The 19907-nt window shown below is 30.0% G+C and overlaps 4 protein-coding genes across 9 annotated transcripts; 2 read left to right on the top strand and 2 right to left on the bottom strand.

Moving 5' to 3' along the window:
* Positions 1 to 3775: 3775 nt before the first annotated feature.
* LOC118442455 (phospholipase DDHD1) lies at positions 3776 to 10472 on the bottom strand. Of its 5 annotated transcripts, none has more exons than XM_035868103.2 (11): positions 10017 to 10472; positions 8085 to 8181; positions 7672 to 7995; positions 6602 to 6775; positions 6370 to 6498; positions 6030 to 6171; positions 5761 to 5867; positions 5331 to 5641; positions 4959 to 5241; positions 4622 to 4777; positions 4112 to 4542 (listed from the first exon to the last, which is right to left on the bottom strand). In XM_035868103.2, exons 2-11 carry the CDS (start codon positions 8149 to 8151, stop codon positions 4394 to 4396), a joined length of 1842 nt encoding a protein of 613 aa, XP_035723996.2. In that variant the 5' UTR covers positions 8152 to 8181; positions 10017 to 10472; the 3' UTR covers positions 4112 to 4393. The 5 variants fall into 5 exon arrangements, with proteins under 5 accessions (XP_085520028.1, XP_035723993.2, XP_035723996.2 ...); XM_035868102.2 differs by lacking the exon at positions 10017 to 10472 and adding an exon at positions 8469 to 9183 and having other exon boundaries at positions 4113 to 4542; XM_035868101.2 differs by lacking the exon at positions 10017 to 10472 and adding an exon at positions 8665 to 9182 and having other exon boundaries at positions 4115 to 4542.
* A 144-nt stretch (positions 10473 to 10616) lies between these two features.
* Positions 10617 to 12530, bottom strand: e(r) (enhancer of rudimentary). Its single transcript, XM_035868138.2, has 3 exons — positions 12144 to 12530; positions 11763 to 11850; positions 10617 to 10946 (listed from the first exon to the last, which is right to left on the bottom strand). The coding sequence occupies exons 1-3, from the start codon at positions 12144 to 12146 to the stop codon at positions 10726 to 10728; spliced, it is 312 nt and encodes a 103-aa protein (XP_035724031.1). The 5' UTR covers positions 12147 to 12530; the 3' UTR covers positions 10617 to 10725.
* A 487-nt stretch (positions 12531 to 13017) lies between these two features.
* Pgi (glucose-6-phosphate isomerase) lies at positions 13018 to 16369 on the top strand. Its single transcript, XM_035868111.2, has 11 exons — positions 13018 to 13274; positions 13531 to 13624; positions 13758 to 13949; positions 14035 to 14115; positions 14181 to 14396; positions 14494 to 14733; positions 14877 to 15057; positions 15135 to 15253; positions 15328 to 15556; positions 15647 to 15713; positions 15814 to 16369. The coding sequence occupies exons 1-11, from the start codon at positions 13144 to 13146 to the stop codon at positions 15938 to 15940; spliced, it is 1677 nt and encodes a 558-aa protein (XP_035724004.1). The 5' UTR covers positions 13018 to 13143; the 3' UTR covers positions 15941 to 16369.
* Positions 16370 to 16506: 137 nt separating this feature from the next.
* Dolk (Dolichol kinase) lies at positions 16507 to 19515 on the top strand. Of its 2 annotated transcripts, XM_085663906.1 has the most exons (8): positions 16507 to 16948; positions 17146 to 17399; positions 17524 to 17744; positions 17840 to 18028; positions 18110 to 18319; positions 18477 to 18804; positions 18963 to 19122; positions 19182 to 19515. In XM_085663906.1, exons 1-7 carry the CDS (start codon positions 16836 to 16838, stop codon positions 19094 to 19096), a joined length of 1449 nt encoding a protein of 482 aa, XP_085520032.1. In that variant the 5' UTR covers positions 16507 to 16835; the 3' UTR covers positions 19097 to 19122; positions 19182 to 19515. The 2 variants fall into 2 exon arrangements, with proteins under 2 accessions (XP_085520032.1, XP_035724011.1); XM_035868118.2 differs by having other exon boundaries at positions 18963 to 19515.
* The last annotated feature ends 392 nt before the right edge of the window (positions 19516 to 19907 follow it).

Genomic DNA, 19907 nt, shown 5'->3' with positions numbered 1-19907 from the left:
AAATGAAATTTTCTTTATGATTAAATCTTCCCGATTAGATTAGATACATTATCGTCACTATTTAAAAGTGTAAACACTTACTTTTCATTCTCCTTTCGTCCATTTATTCTAAAAATATGGGACTCTACCTTAGGATCTAATTTGATATAGATGCATCAAAATGAAATATTGTAATATTAATGCATTTTTTGTTAGAAACTAGATCGTGATTCAATCTAGTAGACGAGGTTGAGCACGTATCTTTATTCAAGTGACAATTGAATTTACACGGAGGTAGTAAAAATAAGAGATCACAGCAGTTGCCTTATTTGAATAGATTATTAATTATCGCACGTAAGTGTAATAATATCAATGTAACATAATATTTTCATAATGTTTAAGCACTTATTAACTTGTACAACCATTACGAATGGAATACAATGTTGGTTTAGTTATATACAATTTAAATTTCATTAAAGTGTATCTATTGGAAGCACAAGGTTCCTATAAATAAAATCATTAAAATGTTTAGTAAAGTGACAGGTCGCACGTCATCTCTCTCTCTCTCTCTCTCTCTCTCTCTCTTATATTTACGTGAATGACTCTTTATTTACTTTATGGCAAATTAAGTGAAGAATTATATAATTATTAATTATTAAGGTAAACTTCCTTTGATATAGCGCCGATACATGGTATTACAAAATGTCCTATCGTATATAATATATATATATATAATTATATATATATATATATATATATATAATTCGATAATTGTGTAGGAAAAATCTACCTCATATGAATAAACTATTAGAATATGTACACTATGTATAAAAGGGAGAAAAGAGAATGGCTATTATTTTATTATGATATTATCATGAATATGGTGTGGTACGTAGGAACAGGCTATTTCAATTAATATTCTTCTTAATGTTACAGAGTAGTGCCAATGAAATATCTATTTTACTCGTTATTGGAAGATAAATTATAGTAAAAGTTTATTATGCATAAGGCATGTCCCTGCGTACCTGAGACTACGCTATTAATGTCAATCGATATGAAAGTAACTTTCATCATCGTTATTTTATTGTCATACTACTATGTCGTGTTAACTTAATTAATTTTTATATTTGGAAACAATTACTACATGTTATTATTTATCATACATATATGCAAAATTCTTTTCTTCTTCAAATAAAATTAATCTATTATCTGAGGAGAATACACAAATCTAAAGTAATAAAGCGTGTTAACTGTAACATGAACAATCACAATTGCTTTTTATAAACAAAAATAATAATAAATGAAGGTAAAAAAATTTGTAAGATTCACATAATTGCATATATGTCTGGTAAATACTTTTATGTAGATTACGTTTTTGTAGTAACTGCGAAAGGGAATAAAATGTGTGTGTGTGTGTGTGTGTGTGTGTGTGTATACGCACGCACACATTAAATTCTCTTGATATGATATTCCAAATTAAATTTTTCCTATCTTGGTCGCATATATTCTCTTACAATATCGACTGATATATCTATACAAATTACTTTAATTATTATAATAAATATTTACGAGGATAAAATTTGAATATTGTAACATTAGAATAAGATTAGTAACATTACATAACATTTCTAATGGAAATAACAAATTATGCTATAATAAATATTAAACAAATTGTTTCTTCCAACTGATTACATTTTATTGTTTTAACTATATCATGTTACGTACTATGGATCATTGTTTTTATCCTACAAAAGAATACTCGTGTTCCCTTGCAGTCAATACATTCAATTTTTCTTATCTAATACTTTACAGAATATATGTTAATTACCTATTTACTTATTAAAATTTTTACTAACATTATATTAAAAAAGCTGTAATAAAAAAATCAATGATATACACATACATGCTAATAATTAATTAATTGCATGTTTCATGTTGGTCATTTTTTAACTGGCTATCATATTGGCCATTTTAATCGTAGCAAATTGTCTATACAATGAATGACCTTCACAAGGAAAACTTCATTTTTTCATAATATTATGATTATATACTATTTTGTCTTATATACGTTTTGTAGTTACGCTAATCTTATACCAATTGATAGAAAAACAAATGAGTCCATATATAAAGATGTGTCTATAAAACATCATTATTAGAAAATAAACAAATTTCATTGATACATACATACACACATGCAACATCGATATTCGTGTGTGTGTGTGTGTGTGTGTGGTGTGGTGTGGTGTGGGTGTGTACATATATATATATATATATATACACGCATACACACACATGTAATGCGTTTACATATGTAACATACAATGATATATACATAAATAACGATAAATCGAAATTGTGAAATGAAGAAACTTTTTTACGTTAGATTTTGTTTTCGAGGAAATTGACTGTAAATATCAATCGATTATAATATATACACACTTCAACTCCATTATCAAAATTGATTTTATCACAATGCCCAATTAACTGATTATCTATCTGAATTCTTAATTCTAAAAGCCACGCGCTTATATGAATTAAATTTTACATGAATATAATTTGCCTTAGTATTTATAAAGCAAAATTCAGTAATATAAAAATTAATAGACACACGAAGAAGACTAATGCAATTATCCGAGAGGTCGGTTGTGGTAAATAAATTGCATTTTACTGTACATTTAATTCAACGGTCATTAAATGAATTTCGATGAGGCTGTATCTTTTTTACAAATAGTATATAGTATCGTATAAGACAATCGATACTTCATATAGAGATATAGAGATATTGATGACAAAAAAAATTTGATCAAAGAAAGGATGAAGAAATCAAATTATCTATGACTTTAATGCTATTTGTAAACAAGTTATGATCTGTATTATTTGTTCAACAATTAAGTTAAGTTAGATGTAAACGTACTTACACTTAATATTTCATTCAAATTTCTCAAAAACAAAATTTCGTATAAGAAAATGTTATTTTGTAATTTCGATTTAATTTCTCAACAAGTTAATTCTTTTCTGGTTGTACCATGATTACCGAGCCACTGTTTACGCACGCACACACAAACATATATCATCACAGGAAATATATTACAATGATTTGTGCTGTACTTAAAAAAATTTGAATGTGATTTTTAAGAATACTTGTCAATGAAAAGTAATGTATTTAAATGTAGATATATCAAGTTAGAGCCAAGTTATATTACAATCTCGCCTTTAGCCGAAGACAACTTTTCCTAATTTTCTTTTGATATGATTTCATTTGAACCCCACTGCACCTCATGCTTATAGTCGTCATAGATAGATACGATTACAGATCTAGGTATATGTATATATAACGCATTTTATACGACTAGAAGCCTTGAGTAGCGAGTAGGAACTATAGGGAAATTGAACAATTTGTGCAAAGTGACTGGTAATGTTTCTTGTTTATTCAAAGGTTCGAATATTGTTGTGTTCCTTAAGTTTAATCATGTACATTATTCAACAATTTTCCTTTCATTTTATTCTTTCCTTGTTTTTTATATCAGAATGTAACTAAATATATATTATACTTGAATAATGGAGTTACATGAATATAATTGTTCTTACAATTTTCATGCAAACATTCCTCAAAGTGGGAGATGTTGCATGTTTTAAAATTAAACTTTAGTTTTAATAGTTAACTCCAAATTCTTAATTTTTTCTCATTAATTAATGTACATGTATATTTTTGGTATTAACAATTCTATATGATTAAATACTTAAATAAATATCTATTATAAACTATATAGTTATTAAACATAACAAATGAAAATTATTTACGATAAGTTATAAAAACAGGCATTTACAGGCATATATATATACGTGTGTGTGTGTGTGTGTGTGTGTGTATGTATTATTTTACACACACGCGCGCGCAAACATTATATGCACGTATGTATGTATATATGTGTGTATGTTATACGTTGTATGTTTGTATGTACGTATGTATCGACGATGAAAACACATATCTAACTTTTCTTACAATATGAAGTAATATACAAAGTTAACATATGTATGGTGCGCGTCGCGTATGATGTATATGTTAATACATCATACGCGACGTACATCCACGCATACATATATGTCTGTGTATATGTGTATATATATATATATATATGTATGTATGTATGTATGTATGTATGTATGTATGTATGTATGTATGTATATATATATTATTTTATCTGCAAAACTTGACCATATTAATATTGAACTGTGAATTATATAAAATCATCAATTTATGTAGATTTTATATCGTTATTGTATCGTTTTTTTCCATTATCACAGATTGTTTTAGTGGTAGGCCTATTGTTTATATCAGGTATAAAAGGCCAGCAATCGACTAGTAAATTTAATAAAATCTGCTTAAATTCTGCTTCAAGCATTGATATCGCCATCATGCTTCTAAGGTCGGAAATAGTCTTGTGAGAACAAAATAAGCCACATCATCATTACTCCAATATCTAGTATGCGCTACTACTGCATATAAATAATTTCTACCTAATCCAACTGCTCGTAAAACGTAATCCAAACGTTGCGTTAGCTCTAATGAATATAGAAAATTTAATTATACTTTTATGTGTTAAGCAAATAGAAATATATAATTATAATCTATAATTAATACCTTGTCCTGGACGGATTGGAGGATTTGAATCTGGCGTTGGTGAAGATGAGCCTTCTTTAACATTCCAACCAGCTCTAACTAAACCCCAAAGGCTCCATCCTTTCTCCGTATTACGACTGGACACATCGACTGGACTATCTTCTCTTTCATCGGTCTCTATTAATATAAGAGAAAATGTATGAAAATTAGATATTAACTTATCTTGCTAATTCTCTTACAATGGAGTTAATTTTATTTATTAACATTTAAGTAATCAAAAGTTTTAAAAAAATCAGTGTGTGTGTGTGTGTGTGTGTGTGTGTGTGTGTGTGCGTGTGTATCGTTTAAACCGACATACCAGTGGGAGATATATTTTGATCCGCGTTAACTAGTGACGAAGGTTCTATTTGCAATTCATCAACTCCTCCTCCATACGGTGGTATAACAACTGGCTCGACTTTACTATATCCTCTTTCCAAAAGTGGTTCCATACGATATGCTACAGGATCAGACCAATGAAATATATTGTAAAATCTTTTGCATAAGCCTTGAGGCATTACATCTAATCTATTGGACGGTGTACGTGTGCGCAATGCTAAAAACACTGACAAAGGAGAGCCCAAACAAAACAAGTTTTCAATCTGTAAAGAAGAAAATATCATAATAAAATTCTTTCCGTTCTGCCTAACTTATAATTAATAATTGCTTCTCTATATTAATAATTGCTTACAGGAAATTGTAAACCTTGCAACAAAACTTCTTGATCTGGAGATGGAGGTCTTGTGTCAGGACCCATCCAGCCTGTGACTATATCGTATACGATCACGCAACCTAATGAATGTGCCAAAATTGAAACTTTGCCTTTCCAATCAGGATGTCTGCTGGTAAACATGAAATATAATCTATTCAATTCTTTTTGTAATCCAGCTCTTACTTCCCCGCCATATAGAGGACTCGTATAATAAAGTATGTCCATTGCTGATGTATTTAATAGATGACGGATACTTAAAACGCTGTACGGTGTAATAGCTTCGACTATGTCTGGAAATATATACATACATACATATATATATATATATACATATAGTCCGTTAACTTTTTGTCTATCTGCGATGATTACATAACAACAAGTTAGACATAGAATTGAGAATTTTATTTACCTCCGTCGAGTTTCAAAGATGATCTCCATTCAACGGGAAAAAACTCAACTCTGTAATTTGAATTTGGAAAAAATCGTTGTCTCAGCCGTTCTATGCACTCTCTAAATCTGTTGAAAAATAAATAATATAATTAAACATTTATACTAATAGCAAAGATAAGAAAATATATATTTCTTAATATCGTAACATAGACTAAATCTCTAATTGTTTATTTAAATGAAACTTTTAATTATAAAATTTAACAACAAAATAAAATAAAAAAGTCATACGATGTTGTATTGCGTATTATTTTTCCAGTGTCTCTCTTATGACCAATTCCATGAACGACAAAGACTAAATGGTCTATATCTTGGGGCTTATCTTCCATTGTAGCAGGAACTTTATATCCCCTTTTTAATCGATATCCTGTGGCTACAATGTTCATTAGATTTAAGTATAAGTATTTCTATAACTTTTTTTTCATTACACTACATTACTTTCATAAAAAAAAAAAATGCAGTAATATTATATACTACACAATCCATTCAAGATTTGAGTCTATAAGATTTATTTATCTATTATCATTTTGTAGAAGACGAACGAAAATGTAATAATGAAAAAGTGATTTACTTTTGGGCAAACCCAGTTTGGATGTAACACTGCGCATTAATTTACTTGTTGTATATTCGCTATATAATGCAACATAATCTATCGAGTGCCAGTCAACGTGAAATTCTGGAAAGCATTCTGTGTGCAATACTGAAACATTAATCAGTATTTCAATTTATGTAATGTGACGTACGTACACACATACACACACACACACACAATCAATTTGGCACAATATAAAAATAATCAATACCTTTGTATGAGTAAGAAGAGGCATTTGTTTCAGGCGTTGACCTATAATGTTGCAAAGATTGTTTCGGGAACAATTTTAGATGAACTTCCTCTATGACTTTAGAATGTTCTATTTCCAATGGTATCCAACTACCATCATAATACCATGTACCTCTCATTATTTCCCATTCTTCGCCTTTAATTAAATGTAATTATAATATATTTCTATTAGATTATTAATACATTGTAAAATATAGAGAAGCAAAGATAAAATAAAATGAATGATATTAGCAAGAGTAATAGAAAATAAAAGTTCTTAAAAGTGTTTTTTAATGAAATAGTGGTAACGACAAGGAGGTAGACCAAATATATAACTATTAATTATTATAAACGGTAATTCATGGTATGTAGAATGCAATAAAAATAAGATAAAAAATTATTGTAGGTATAATATGTATATATATATATACCCATTGGCGTAATAAAATTGAAAAAGAAAATTATTTCTGTTATGCCTAAAATACTATGAAAATAGTATTAAAGAAAGACTGATATTTAGATTATGAAAAATTAGCAAACATTATGTATAAAAATCATAATAAGAAATAGGACATTGCTTAAGTACAGGATCAATAAATGAAATGAAATGACAAGAATGCCGATTAGAAAAAATGAAAAGTACCAAAACCATAGATTATGCTCTCAGTTCTTTTATAAAACATATATGCTTAAAACATAATCTCGTAGAATCGTTTTACTATCTTCATATTTCTTATATAATATATGATTCTTATCTTTATAAAAATAATATGTAAGGAAATATTTTTAATATATAAACATATACATATATATGTATATATATATATAATAGATTATTTAAACAGTAAAATATTTACTTCAAAGGTATTTTTAATGTATGCATTTTTTGTATATCAATTTCTTCCTCTTGGCCGTTTCCACATATATAAATTTTAATATCCTTTATTGCAAAGTATATTAATCTTTAATCAAAATATATGGACTATCTAAAAAGATCATTCGATAGGAATATTAAATAGAAATGAGAAAATATTTATTAATGGAAATAAGCACCTGGCCAATATATCGAGACACATTTCATATTATCAATTTCTGTGTCATACATTCCTCCTCTAACGACAACTTTCTCGGCAGGTGGCAATTCATTGCTCTTCCCATCATTTTTACCAAGAAGACTTTGTCTTTCTCGCCAAGCTGCTTCTATTCTTAAACTATCGTATCCACAAAATTCTACCCATCTTTTATCGACTCCACCTTTGTAAAACCAACGGATCTCTTCTGGCGTTAGAGGTTCTGCATGTGTTGCCTCATTAATTGTACCTTTTGTACCTTCCTTTGTACTTTGTGTACTTTGTTCGTTGTCTGCCTTTCCATTCCCTTCAATGAGAATAATCATAGCAATTTGTATTATCCCTTTCTCGTGTTTCTGCTTACCATTATAATTGTACGATAGTACAACTTAATACCTTCACAAATATCAATTTCCAAAGCAACTTCACTGAATGGATCTACTTCAATTGGGTTACTGGACATTCTTTAAATCGTTGGAAGCAATCGAACCCTCTATTGTATTAAAAAAATCACCGACATATATATATATATATGTATGTATGTATGTATGTATGTATGTATGTATGTATGTATGTATGTATGTATGTATGTATGTATGTATGTATGTATGATGTATGTACACACACAGGCGCGCGCGCGCGCGCGCATATGTGCGTGTGTGCGTGCGCGTGTATATACACAGATCACTGTACTATAATCGCGCAGTAAATTGGAATGCACTGTGCATTTCAATGACAAATAATATTCAAGCACGATATCAGTCGACGTTATGTACTTACGATTTATTATTGCACTATATAATAACACTGTATTCTCAATACGAAATGAAACGTATATTTTGATCTGAAGTTAATCGTAAAGTTCTATTTGTGTCTGATGTAATTATAAAGAAAGAAAAAAAAAAGAAACACTGACAGGCAGCGACGTTTGAAATATTGCGTGACACATAAAATCTCCCGATACACAAAAATTTACCTTCCACGAAGGACAGTTATCTAAAAATATTTTGGTTCTTCTTAAATGCACAACGATAGTGATTCATTTCCCTGAGACGTAGTCTTATGTAACTTTGATTTCCGATTCGGGTTTCCGTTCTGCGAACGCAATATGTTTAAATTCCAAAAGTTGGACAGCTGATCGTCAACGGCACTAGCATAGTTACAGGAGAACTAATACAATGGGCATATGTATACGATATGTCCATACGTACATACGTATGAACTTAACGATATATCCGTATCATGGTGTGTAATGCGCGTATCGTAAACTAGGCACGCGCGTTCCAAGTATGCAAATAATATGATATCACGTATAATATGTGCGCGTCATCATTCCTCATATATCACGCAAGGAAAATTCGAAATATTCAATTCTACAAAATATAATGAATATATTGTTTTCAAACTTTCCCAAATGCCCGTATCTATTACTCTTTATATTATATCTATAAGCGTAAGAAATAAATAAGAATAAATAGAAATGTAAATAATAAATGGAAGTGTAATTAAATCTTCGATAAAACGATTCTTCTATTCGAAATGTAGTATAGTAATTGTTTTCTCTCTCTCTCTCTCTCTCTTTTTCCCCCTTACTTTATATGCAATTGGGACGAGGAATAGGAATTTATGTACGCGTGCGCAACACATTAATAGTTTTATTCGAGTGATGCAAGCTTACATGAGTATGCACATGTGTATTATACAGAAATAAATTTGAAACATTTTAATGTTAGTCCATTCTATCTTTGATGATTACTTAATGTATTAAAATGAAAGACAAAGATAATCTCTTAATAAATTTAAACGAATTTTAACAAAGCTAATTTACCTATGTTGTAAATTTATTATAAATTAACGTACATTATATAGAGTATCGGTATATGTATATATATATATACACATATATACGTGTGTATATATATACGCCGATATATATATATATATATATATATATATATATATATATATATATATAGACAGGCTTATTTTACTATAGCGAATCAGGCAGATGTGGGTTATCATCATGATTTTTACGATAACGTACAACTTATAATTTCAGGTTAGCGAATGAAACGGGCCAAGAGTAGTAATCGTAATCGAAATGTTAGATGAAATCATTCAATTTTATTGTATTAGTATATGATAACGCGAGATAATTTATTTGCGAGTGACATTATAGTCCGATGTAATTTCTTCGGAAAAAGGAGAATATATTAATGATTACATTTGGTGTGAATTCAAAGCAGTTTTTATAATTAATGTATTTTTCATAATCGGCGCTAAAAATGTTTACGTCTAAAAAGCTTTGTTATTTAATAAAATACATACAATGCATAAGAATATACGATATCCAGAGAAATATCCGCCAGTCTCGAACGAAATTCAAGCAACTATAAATGTTTGCTCTATTGGTAACTTCTTTCGCCATTTGTAATATAACGTATACTCGGGCAAATTGATTAATACAGCATATATCGTTATTTCATTGCACTCCACTTCCATTGTCTTTTTATTTCGCGTTCGTTATCGTATCGTATCGCATCGTGTCCTATCGTATCGCTTCCTATCGTTTTTTCATAATCTTCGATAGATTAATATGAATTATTAATTATATTATAGTAATAAATGTGGAGAGAATCTATCTAGCTTTGTCAGATTACAACGCATTCCTTTTTTACAAAACGTAAGAGGCTGATTAAAGCAAGACAAACATACAAAAGATATTAATCGTTTTTCTCAATATATCACTGTTTTTTACATGTTTGTTACATGTTTTTCTTTTACAAAGGATCTTGTAATAATCTTAATATATACACATACATATATATATATATATATGTGTGTGTGTATATATATATATATATGTATATGTATATGTATATGTATATGTATAAGTGCGTGTATATGTATGTAATAAGATGGTAATAATTATTTGCTCTTACGTGTATATTTATTGTTACAAACGATAGTATACAATATGGTACTTAAAATTAATTTATCTTATACAAGAGAGTTTACATCTATAATAGCCATAACGTTACTCGCTATGGTCAGCAGCTCTACGCAACAGGACATATATTTTTTCCTTGATCCATTCCTTATTGTACGGTGCATAAGTGTTCGTACATTTTTGATATACCAAACATGATATGTCTGTCAATTGGTCGACAAAGTCAAATAATTGGCTAATATCGTACCTGATCGTCGGTGTATTTGGATTTCTTTTTTTCAAATGTTCCTCGTAAATTTTACATACACCTACGTATAAGAAATGTGTAATCATTAGTATTTTTCATCTTATGAGATATATAGGTATTAAATCAAATATATATATATAAATACTATGTACACACATTTATGAAATATATAAAAAAATTAAATATATACTTAGAAGATTTAGCTTAACTCGAACGCACCCTATTATACTGAACAATATGAAATAATGTTTTGTAAACAAATTATTCCATTCAAATTGGTCGATTTTTTTTCTGACAAAGATTCTTGTTTTCTTTTCAAAGTTGTTCATTTCAAGGAGATCTTAAAATTATCGTTATTTTTTTTTTGTAAATAATTAAAAAATTCTTTTACATCGACGCAGACAGATAATTTATACATTCGAGTTAATCTTGCACATATATATGTATGTATGTATGCATGCATGCATGCATGAACCAACCAAAAGCGATTTTAACTGTACTTTTAGAATTCTTTAAAAAGGACTCGATTGATTCTTAACTTTTTATATATTTAAATTAAATGTCCATGATAATTGAGCTTTTAAAATAACTTAAATTAAATTGAAACATGAATTGACCAAAAATGTAATATTCCCTCATCGAATAATAAGTAATAAATAAATTACAACGACAAATAATGTAAAATACAATGTTATGGCTTTTCTAAGGAATTTCTTTACACTTTTCTTTTGGGTGTTTTATCAATTTGGCTCGCATATTCATATAATGACATATTGGGTTGTCCGGAAAGTTTGTGCCGATTTGTGATAGGTAACGTAATGACAAAATCGGCACGAACTTTTCGGATAACCTAATATATAAGATAGAAATCAATTACCTTCCATACACTCGTTGACACTTTCATAGTCTGAAAACGTTCTTGTTTCTGGCCTGTTGCCTGGCTGTACGAGTAATATCGTATGAGCCTGAAATTAATGCCTAATTCTTAGTGAAAATGAATATTCGAATGTAATGTATTATATATTATATCAAATTAAATGTATACGATGTCATTATTTTGTATACTTCGATTGTATACAAGAAAAGTATATTTGGCGATACATTATATTCTAATTCGATATAAAATATAATAGAATGGGTCCAATGATCCAGAAAAATGATACTATTGATAATACAAATATAAACAATAGCTAGCACACACACACACACACACACACACACACAGTTGATTTCACAATCATAGTAGCAATACAATTACCATTTCTGCGTTCTACTTAAAACAATATTATTTCGATGGGATCAAACAGACAACTTGATTGTAAATCGTATTAATCAAATTATTGATGTAACGGCAAGAAAATCACAAGAGTTCATATAAATAATAAATCCAGAATTTTCGATACACAACTCGTTATATACCCATTTAGTTTTCTCCTTCGAATAAAAAGACTAAAGAGAGAATCAAAGATATAGGATATCGTCAAAATTCATTGTAGTTCCATCCGACGGAAGTCATTTACGCCATTTAGCAAATGCATTGAATTTTTTTTATCGCTAACACTTGCGTGCGCAATTATCTTTAGATTTGTTTTAATAGCTGAATCGTCCGAGAAGCATATCCAACATGACTTTAACCATGATCGTCTCCTATGGTTTAACGGTTATATGTGTGTGCGTGTGTGTGTACGTGTGTACGTGTGTATGTGTGTATATATATATATATATATATATATTAAAATTAATCTTTGAATGAACGTGTCCTTTTAAACTTGGCGCGTATCAAGATGGCGACACTTCCGTCTTGTGCTATAACAACGAGTCTTCCCTTCTCATAATCTTTTTGCTCAAAGCGAGACAATCTTATCTTTATTATTCAAAAATTAGTTCCTGAAATATTCACTTCACTTTCCAAGCGATTCATGCTCTATATCCACATAGTATCGATAATACAAGTACAATTTCTGTTGATATACATTGTTGATATACATTGATATTATTGAATTTCGTTTTTATCCTTTATTCTATTGGCTGCTACCAATATACTTTCCAATATTTACAGCCAATCAATTTCATTTATCGGAAGTGGCGCTTCGGTTTGTACATATATATTGGTTTCGAAGTCTTATTTAGAATTTGCCTTTAAATTACAACAGGACAAATGAATGTCAGTAACCTCGAAAGTGAATAAATGAGAAATTGAAGAGAGGGCGAGTAAATCGAATCGAAAGAACGCCTGACGCGGTTTCCTTAAATCAAATATGAAGACTAAACAGGAATTAACGAGCGAACCTACTTGGGTCAAGTTACAAGAATGTTTCAACAAGACAGGATCTGAAATTAACATATATAACTTATTTCAGCAAGATCCTGTTCGTTTTCAAAACTTCAGGTATGTTCGATTACGTTCTTGGCGTATGACCTTGACGTGACCTTTCCAAGATTTTTATTAAGTACACCTGATTAACGAAATTATTAATATCTTAATTCAATCGAATATCGCTTTCTTTTTTATAACCGAATATAACCTCATAAGTTTATGATGCATAAAATTGTAAAAATAATATAATAGAAAATATAATATAGTCAATATGCCTTTCGACGTAACGTACTTGTAATTATGTCTTTATTTACTTTGTCTCTCTTAGTCTAGAAATCTCTACTCCAGAAGATGGGCCTATATTACTCGATTATTCGAAAAATCGAATCACAAAGGAGATATTTGACTCGTTACTTGATTTGGTACGATTTTAATATTACCAATTATTATAGTTATACGACAGATCGCATACAACGATCGGTTGTATCTTATATTTTATTTACCATTTATAACCTACAAATTGCTAGTAATTATTACTTTTGACATTTCATTTAGGCCCGTGCACGGCAAATAGAAGAAGCACGAAGCGCAATGTTCTCCGCCGAAAAAATAAATTTTACCGAGAACAGAGCTGTCCTACATATAGCTTTACGTAATAGAAGTAATACTCCCATATTACTCGATGATAAAGATGTTATGCCAGAAGTGAATGCAGTTTTAAGTCACATGAAACAATTTACTGATGAGGCAAGATAGTGATATAAATAGATTATATATTTTTTTGCAATATTAACGAAAAATTACAAAAAATATATTCTCCTTTTATATCTAGATAATATCAAAACAATGGAAAGGTTTTACAGGGAAGGCAATTGAAGACGTTGTAAACATTGGAATTGGCGGCTCTGACTTGGTAAAGTAATATAATTAATGAAATAAAAGCAATTCTTATTGACGTAAGAGTATTTTTACAAATAGGGTCCCCTAATGGTAACGGAGGCTTTAAAGGCCTATCATATCGGGCCACGTATACACTTTGTCAGTAATATAGATGGAACTCATATCGCGGAAACGCTTAAAAAATTAAATCCTGAAACTACTCTGTTCATAATAGCATCTAAAACGTTCACTACTCAAGAAACGATCACTAATGCAACTTCGGCAAAATTGTGGTTATTAGAATCATTAAAAAATGTAAGTAATACGAGTGGATTATAATTAAGAGAGCCCTGTTATGTATCTATAAACATTCCGTCCATATATACATCTATATATACACATTATTGTTTAGGAAGCAGCTGTCGCCTTCCATTTTGTTGCCCTCTCCACTAATACGCAGAAAGTTAAAGAATTTGGTATCGATGAAAAGAATATGTTTGGATTTTGGGACTGGGTTGGGGGACGATATTCTTTATGGTCCGCTATTGGCTTATCCATTTGCTTGTCCATTGGTTTTGAAAATTTTGAGAAACTTCTCAGCGGAGCACATTTTATGGATCAACATTTTTGCAAAGCTCCGCTAGAGAAAAATGTATGAAAAGTTATTCATAGACTTCGTTAATACGTTAAGATGTTATTTGTAAATATTATATATATATATATATATATATATATATATATATATGTGTGTGTGTGTTTGTGTGCATATAATTTTTGTCTTTTAACAATACACAGGCACCTGTTATTCTTGCGCTTCTTGGCATATGGTATCATAATTTTTATAAAGCCGAGACACATGCATTATTACCATACGATCAGTATTTGCATAGATTTGCTGCATATTTTCAACAGGGTGACATGGAGAGTAATGGAAAATTTGTTACTCGATCTGGGAAGAAAGTTAATTATTCTACCGGTAATCATATCATAATATAAAATATATATTTTATTATATATTAACGAGTCTTAACGAGTATATTTTAATATGTTAAGGCCCGATTGTATGGGGAGAACCAGGTACAAATGGACAACATGCATTTTATCAACTTCTTCATCAGGGTACAAGACTCGTACCTGCAGATTTTATAATTCCCGTAATATCCCAGAATAAGGTTTGAAAGTTAAAACTTTTGAAAAGATAAAAATTTATTTCTTATATTTGTGAAATGATAAATATTCATTAAAGGTTCAAGGTACGTTACATCATGAAATTTTACTTGCCAATTTCTTTGCGCAAACGGAAGCTTTAATGAAAGGCAAAGGTCAAAGTGAAGCTAAAAATGAATTAGAGAAATCTGGTTTAAATCCGGAACAAGTGAATTCATTGTTGCCTCATAAAGTATTTGAGGGCAACAGACCAACCAATAGTATTATGGTAAAAAAAGTTACGCCTTTTGTCCTTGGTGCTTTGATCGGTTAGTATCATTATTCAAAGTGTAGTCAACATAAAGAGAGAGAGCATTGACTTTTTTTATGAAGATACAATTTCTTTCAATACTTTTTAGCAATGTACGAACACAAAATTTTTGTACAAGGTATTATTTGGGACATTAACTCGTACGATCAGTGGGGGTAAGTATCGAAGATAAGTATCAAATATTTGAAACTAAACATTTATTTTAATACTAATATAAATAATTTTTTTTCCAATATTCAATGTTGCTTATTATAGCGTTGAATTGGGTAAACAGTTGGCAAAAGCTATTGAACCTGAGCTTCGTAATACTGATAAAATTACAACTCATGATTCATCTACAAATGGTCTTATTGCATTTGCAAAAGCAAATTTGACTATTTGACAATAGTCTTCAATTATTATATAGTTGTTTAGATACAGCCGGGATACGCGATCTAGCTATATTTTTTTTTTTTTATTTAAGCTGGTGAAGTTTAGTTGACAAATAATTTGTTAACATTTTGTAGTATGACTTTGCTCGATTAAAAATATAAAATGTTAAGAGAGGTCTACAAAAATTACAGATTAATCTATATATAGTTTGCATTATTTTTTATAAATGCTAACATCATTATGTCTAAATACTTGATGTATGTATAATTTGTTTTATTCTATATAACTAAATGAAAAGAAGGATTAAACATGTCTTAACATTTGGTGCGATGGCGTACCAAATTATTTTATGTTTCAAGTTGATTAATATCACTTGGTATGAAATCATGTTACGAATTCAATGATTTTTGTATTTAATTTAATAAATTGCTTAATTTTATTTAATCTTTATTTTCACGATTCCTCTATATATCATGATCGAATATACGTGCGCAGGCGCGCGCGCGCTCGTATGTATGTGTGTGTGTGTGTGTGTGTGTGTGTGTGTGTGTGCGTGCGTGCGCGCGCGCGCGCGCGCGCGCGCTTCGCGTGTATCATTAAATGCAAACACTTATTCAAATGGAGTCCGATCGCAAGCAACACGTAAAACACTGGTCGGTGAAGGCAGGTGCGACGACAACAGAAAGAGACGTGGTCTTTTCTACATATGAATGTGATTTGCAGAATCTCGAGGAATATACTTGAATTCTTCGGGGAAAAAAAATACGCGTAGATGACGTAGTACTGCAGATATATCGTGTGAAGAAAAAGAAAAACAAAATCGTAACCTTTCCACCGATTATCTTGAGATAAATTTTTCCGCGTCAATAAATGAAAGTTTACGTGAATTTGTAGTTATTTATCTAATGAAGGTTACGTTTGATCGTACCATTGATAAAATGGAAATGGCCTTTGTTAAATATCAAAATCTCGAAGAAAAAGTTTTGGAAAATTTAAAGATAAATGGCATAAAACATCGGTACGTATATATAATAGCCGACGATTTATTTCTTTTCTCGATACGACATCGCATAAACGTGTATTATAATAATTTCTTCAATTGCCCTACAGGTCGTTTTACTATTTCGTTAAGTTCATTCGACGTTTTAATTTAATATTTTTTTTTGGTTTTGTTTTCTCTTGTAAAAGGATACACATTTATTTACACATTTCTAGATCAAAAGGAAGCAGTGGATTATGGATTGGAGGTTTAATTGGATTCTGTGCAGTTTTAACGTTACTAAAAGAAAGTAATAGCTATTCGGAGATATGTTTGGTCACAGGATTAGGAGGTTTTGGATTAATCGTTAGCTGCTTGTCTCTTTACGTTCGCCTTTTTATAGGAAATGGCGCGATTAAAGATTTTCATGCTATTTATTTTCTACCGTCGATCACAACATCTATGTTATATCTTCTTGTAGCAAACAAAGGTATGACGATTTATATTTTGTTCAGATACAAATTAATATTCGTTAATTCATAAGGTAAAAAACATATTCATTTAAACTATAAAATATATTCATCATGTTTTCCTCGATCATTACACAAGTGCAGGATTGCTGACAAGTTTAATATGGGGATTAAGCGTAGGAAGCTTGGGTACCTGGGGAGTCCTACAATTAATGTCACATTGCCCAGGTTGTTTCACGATAGGAGAGGCAACGATAGTTATGCATGGAATTATTTTATTCCTATTGTCGGTCGCCACGAATGTACCATTGAGGTATCATTTACCACCAATTCATAATGACGATATCGTTACTGTTATATTGCAGGTATTTTAATCGCTCGTCGCAAATAATTTTGTTACAATTGAAGAAAGAAAAAAAAAAGAGAAAAGTAATTTTGCGCCTTGTCAAATGTTTTGCAGATTGGCATATTATATGTGTTATCAGTTTGTATATTATGTAAAAGCTTTTCTATACTACGTTTCCCTTTGTACTTTTATACAATGTTATTTGGTACTTTTTTTCTACTCGCTGTTCCATTGTTATATGTCCTCCTTGACAAAAATCCTATAACATGGATATTATTTTATATCACTGGAGAACCACATAGAGTGAGTTTTATATTATTTATATTCATTATACGTCCCATTGATGGGAATCGAAACGTTAAACGTTCACGTTTATTTTTACAGATTACATTGATAATATATTGGACAATTTGTTTATTATTTTGCGTATTTGTTATAATCTTTCAAACGCTATCTGGCATTCGAGCTACAACCTCCATCAGGAAATATTTTCATGTACTAGCCGTTCTGGTTTATATCCCCGGACTTATATTCGAGCCTACGTTATTATATCTTGGAAGCGGCGTTATAATGGGAATATTCATACTGTTTGAGGTACGAAGCTTTATAATATTATTCTGTATTTATCAAAGGTAAAATTGAAATTTCTTCTCTATTTATGTATCAATTTATAATATAAGTATCACGATATTATGAACAATATAATTTATTTTCAATCGTTTCTTCGTTTTCGCCATTAACGAAATTTCAGTTATCAAGGATTTTGCATATATCGCCATTGGGGGATATTCTGCAGAAAGGGTTCATTGTATTTGTGGACGAGAAAGATACTTTAATATCTTTGACGCCATTGTATTTACTCTGTGGCCTTTCATTTCCATTGTGGATGCCAGCTAGTAATGTTTCACTGTTCGTCCTTCTTAGTGGGGTATTAACAGTAGGCATAGGCGATACGGCTGCTAGTTTCGTCGGTAGTAAATGGGGAAAGCATAAGTGGCCAGGTTTAGAAAAATCTCTGGAAGGAACGCTTGGCTGTGTTATTAGTCAACTTGGAACGATAATGGTTCTTGTTTACATGCGTACGTATTCCTTTTCTTTCCTTTTTTCTTTTCTTCTTCTTCTTCTCCTTTTTCTTTTTTTTGTTCTTTTTTTTTTTTTTGTTTCCCTCCCCCAATGCTCGTTCTTTTCTATGAGATATTTATATATTATATAGTGTCTCATTTAATTTTTAAATTAGGATATATCAATGATCAATGGTCGTTATTAAGAGGTATACCGTCCGTTATTGCAATTTCTTTTGTTGAAACGAAAACCGATCAAATTGATAATCTGATTCTACCGTTGTTGATGTATCTATGTCTTATCATCTAGATGCAGTACATTTTTTACTGTAGAAGGTAACAACGTTACGTTATATATACTCAAAGTTTTATTAGGATATAAATTATATTTGCAGCACATTCAACAAGTTCTCGTTAAATGATGCCATTCATTGATGGAGAGAACATATTTTGTATGCGTCATATATTTAGTTGCAAGTTTTAATTATAGTACGTACATATGTTGTAAATATTAATATAGTATTGATATGAACGAACCAAGTTTTTGTAAAGAAAGGAAAGAAGAAAAAAATATTACGATTACATGGAGCATTTAGAGATATTAATGGATTTTGGTAATTTTAGCTAATATTTCATTTAATAATGTTCATATATAAATTTTATACTATGGTTACAAGCTTTTGTACGTAATAGCTTAATGTATTATTTTTGAACAAATTTTCGTAACTTGTCGTTTTTTTTTTTTTTTTATACATACACACCGCATCCTTTTTGCGTTCCTCTTGGCTCGTTAATCATTAGGATACGTACATCATTAGGATGAATATCTCAATTTGGAGCTTCGGTCGTTTGAAGAATAATATCTTTCTATAACGAACGGTCGTGAATATGAATATTTGCTTTTTTAAAAGTTAAAAAGTAATTTCTTCTGTGTATAATTGAGAATTGATTCTAAGGAAAATTTAAAGGCGAACGTTATACGAACACGTAGGAAATACGTTTTTCCTTTCTTTTGTTCATTGGTGAAATATGTTTTTTTTTTCTTTCCGATCTTGTAGAAAAAGACGTGATTTCGAGGAAATTATAAATTTATTCGAAGAAGGAGAGGAAGAAAATGATTA

The sequence above is a fragment of the Vespa mandarinia genome, chromosome 24 (assembly GCF_050613455.1).
Source record: "Vespa mandarinia isolate Hongniang chromosome 24, ASM5061345v1, whole genome shotgun sequence".
NCBI classification, from domain to species: Eukaryota; Metazoa; Arthropoda; class Insecta; order Hymenoptera; family Vespidae; genus Vespa; species Vespa mandarinia.
Note: the sequence above shows the minus strand (reverse complement) of the source record. Positions and strands in the feature narration are given on the sequence as shown.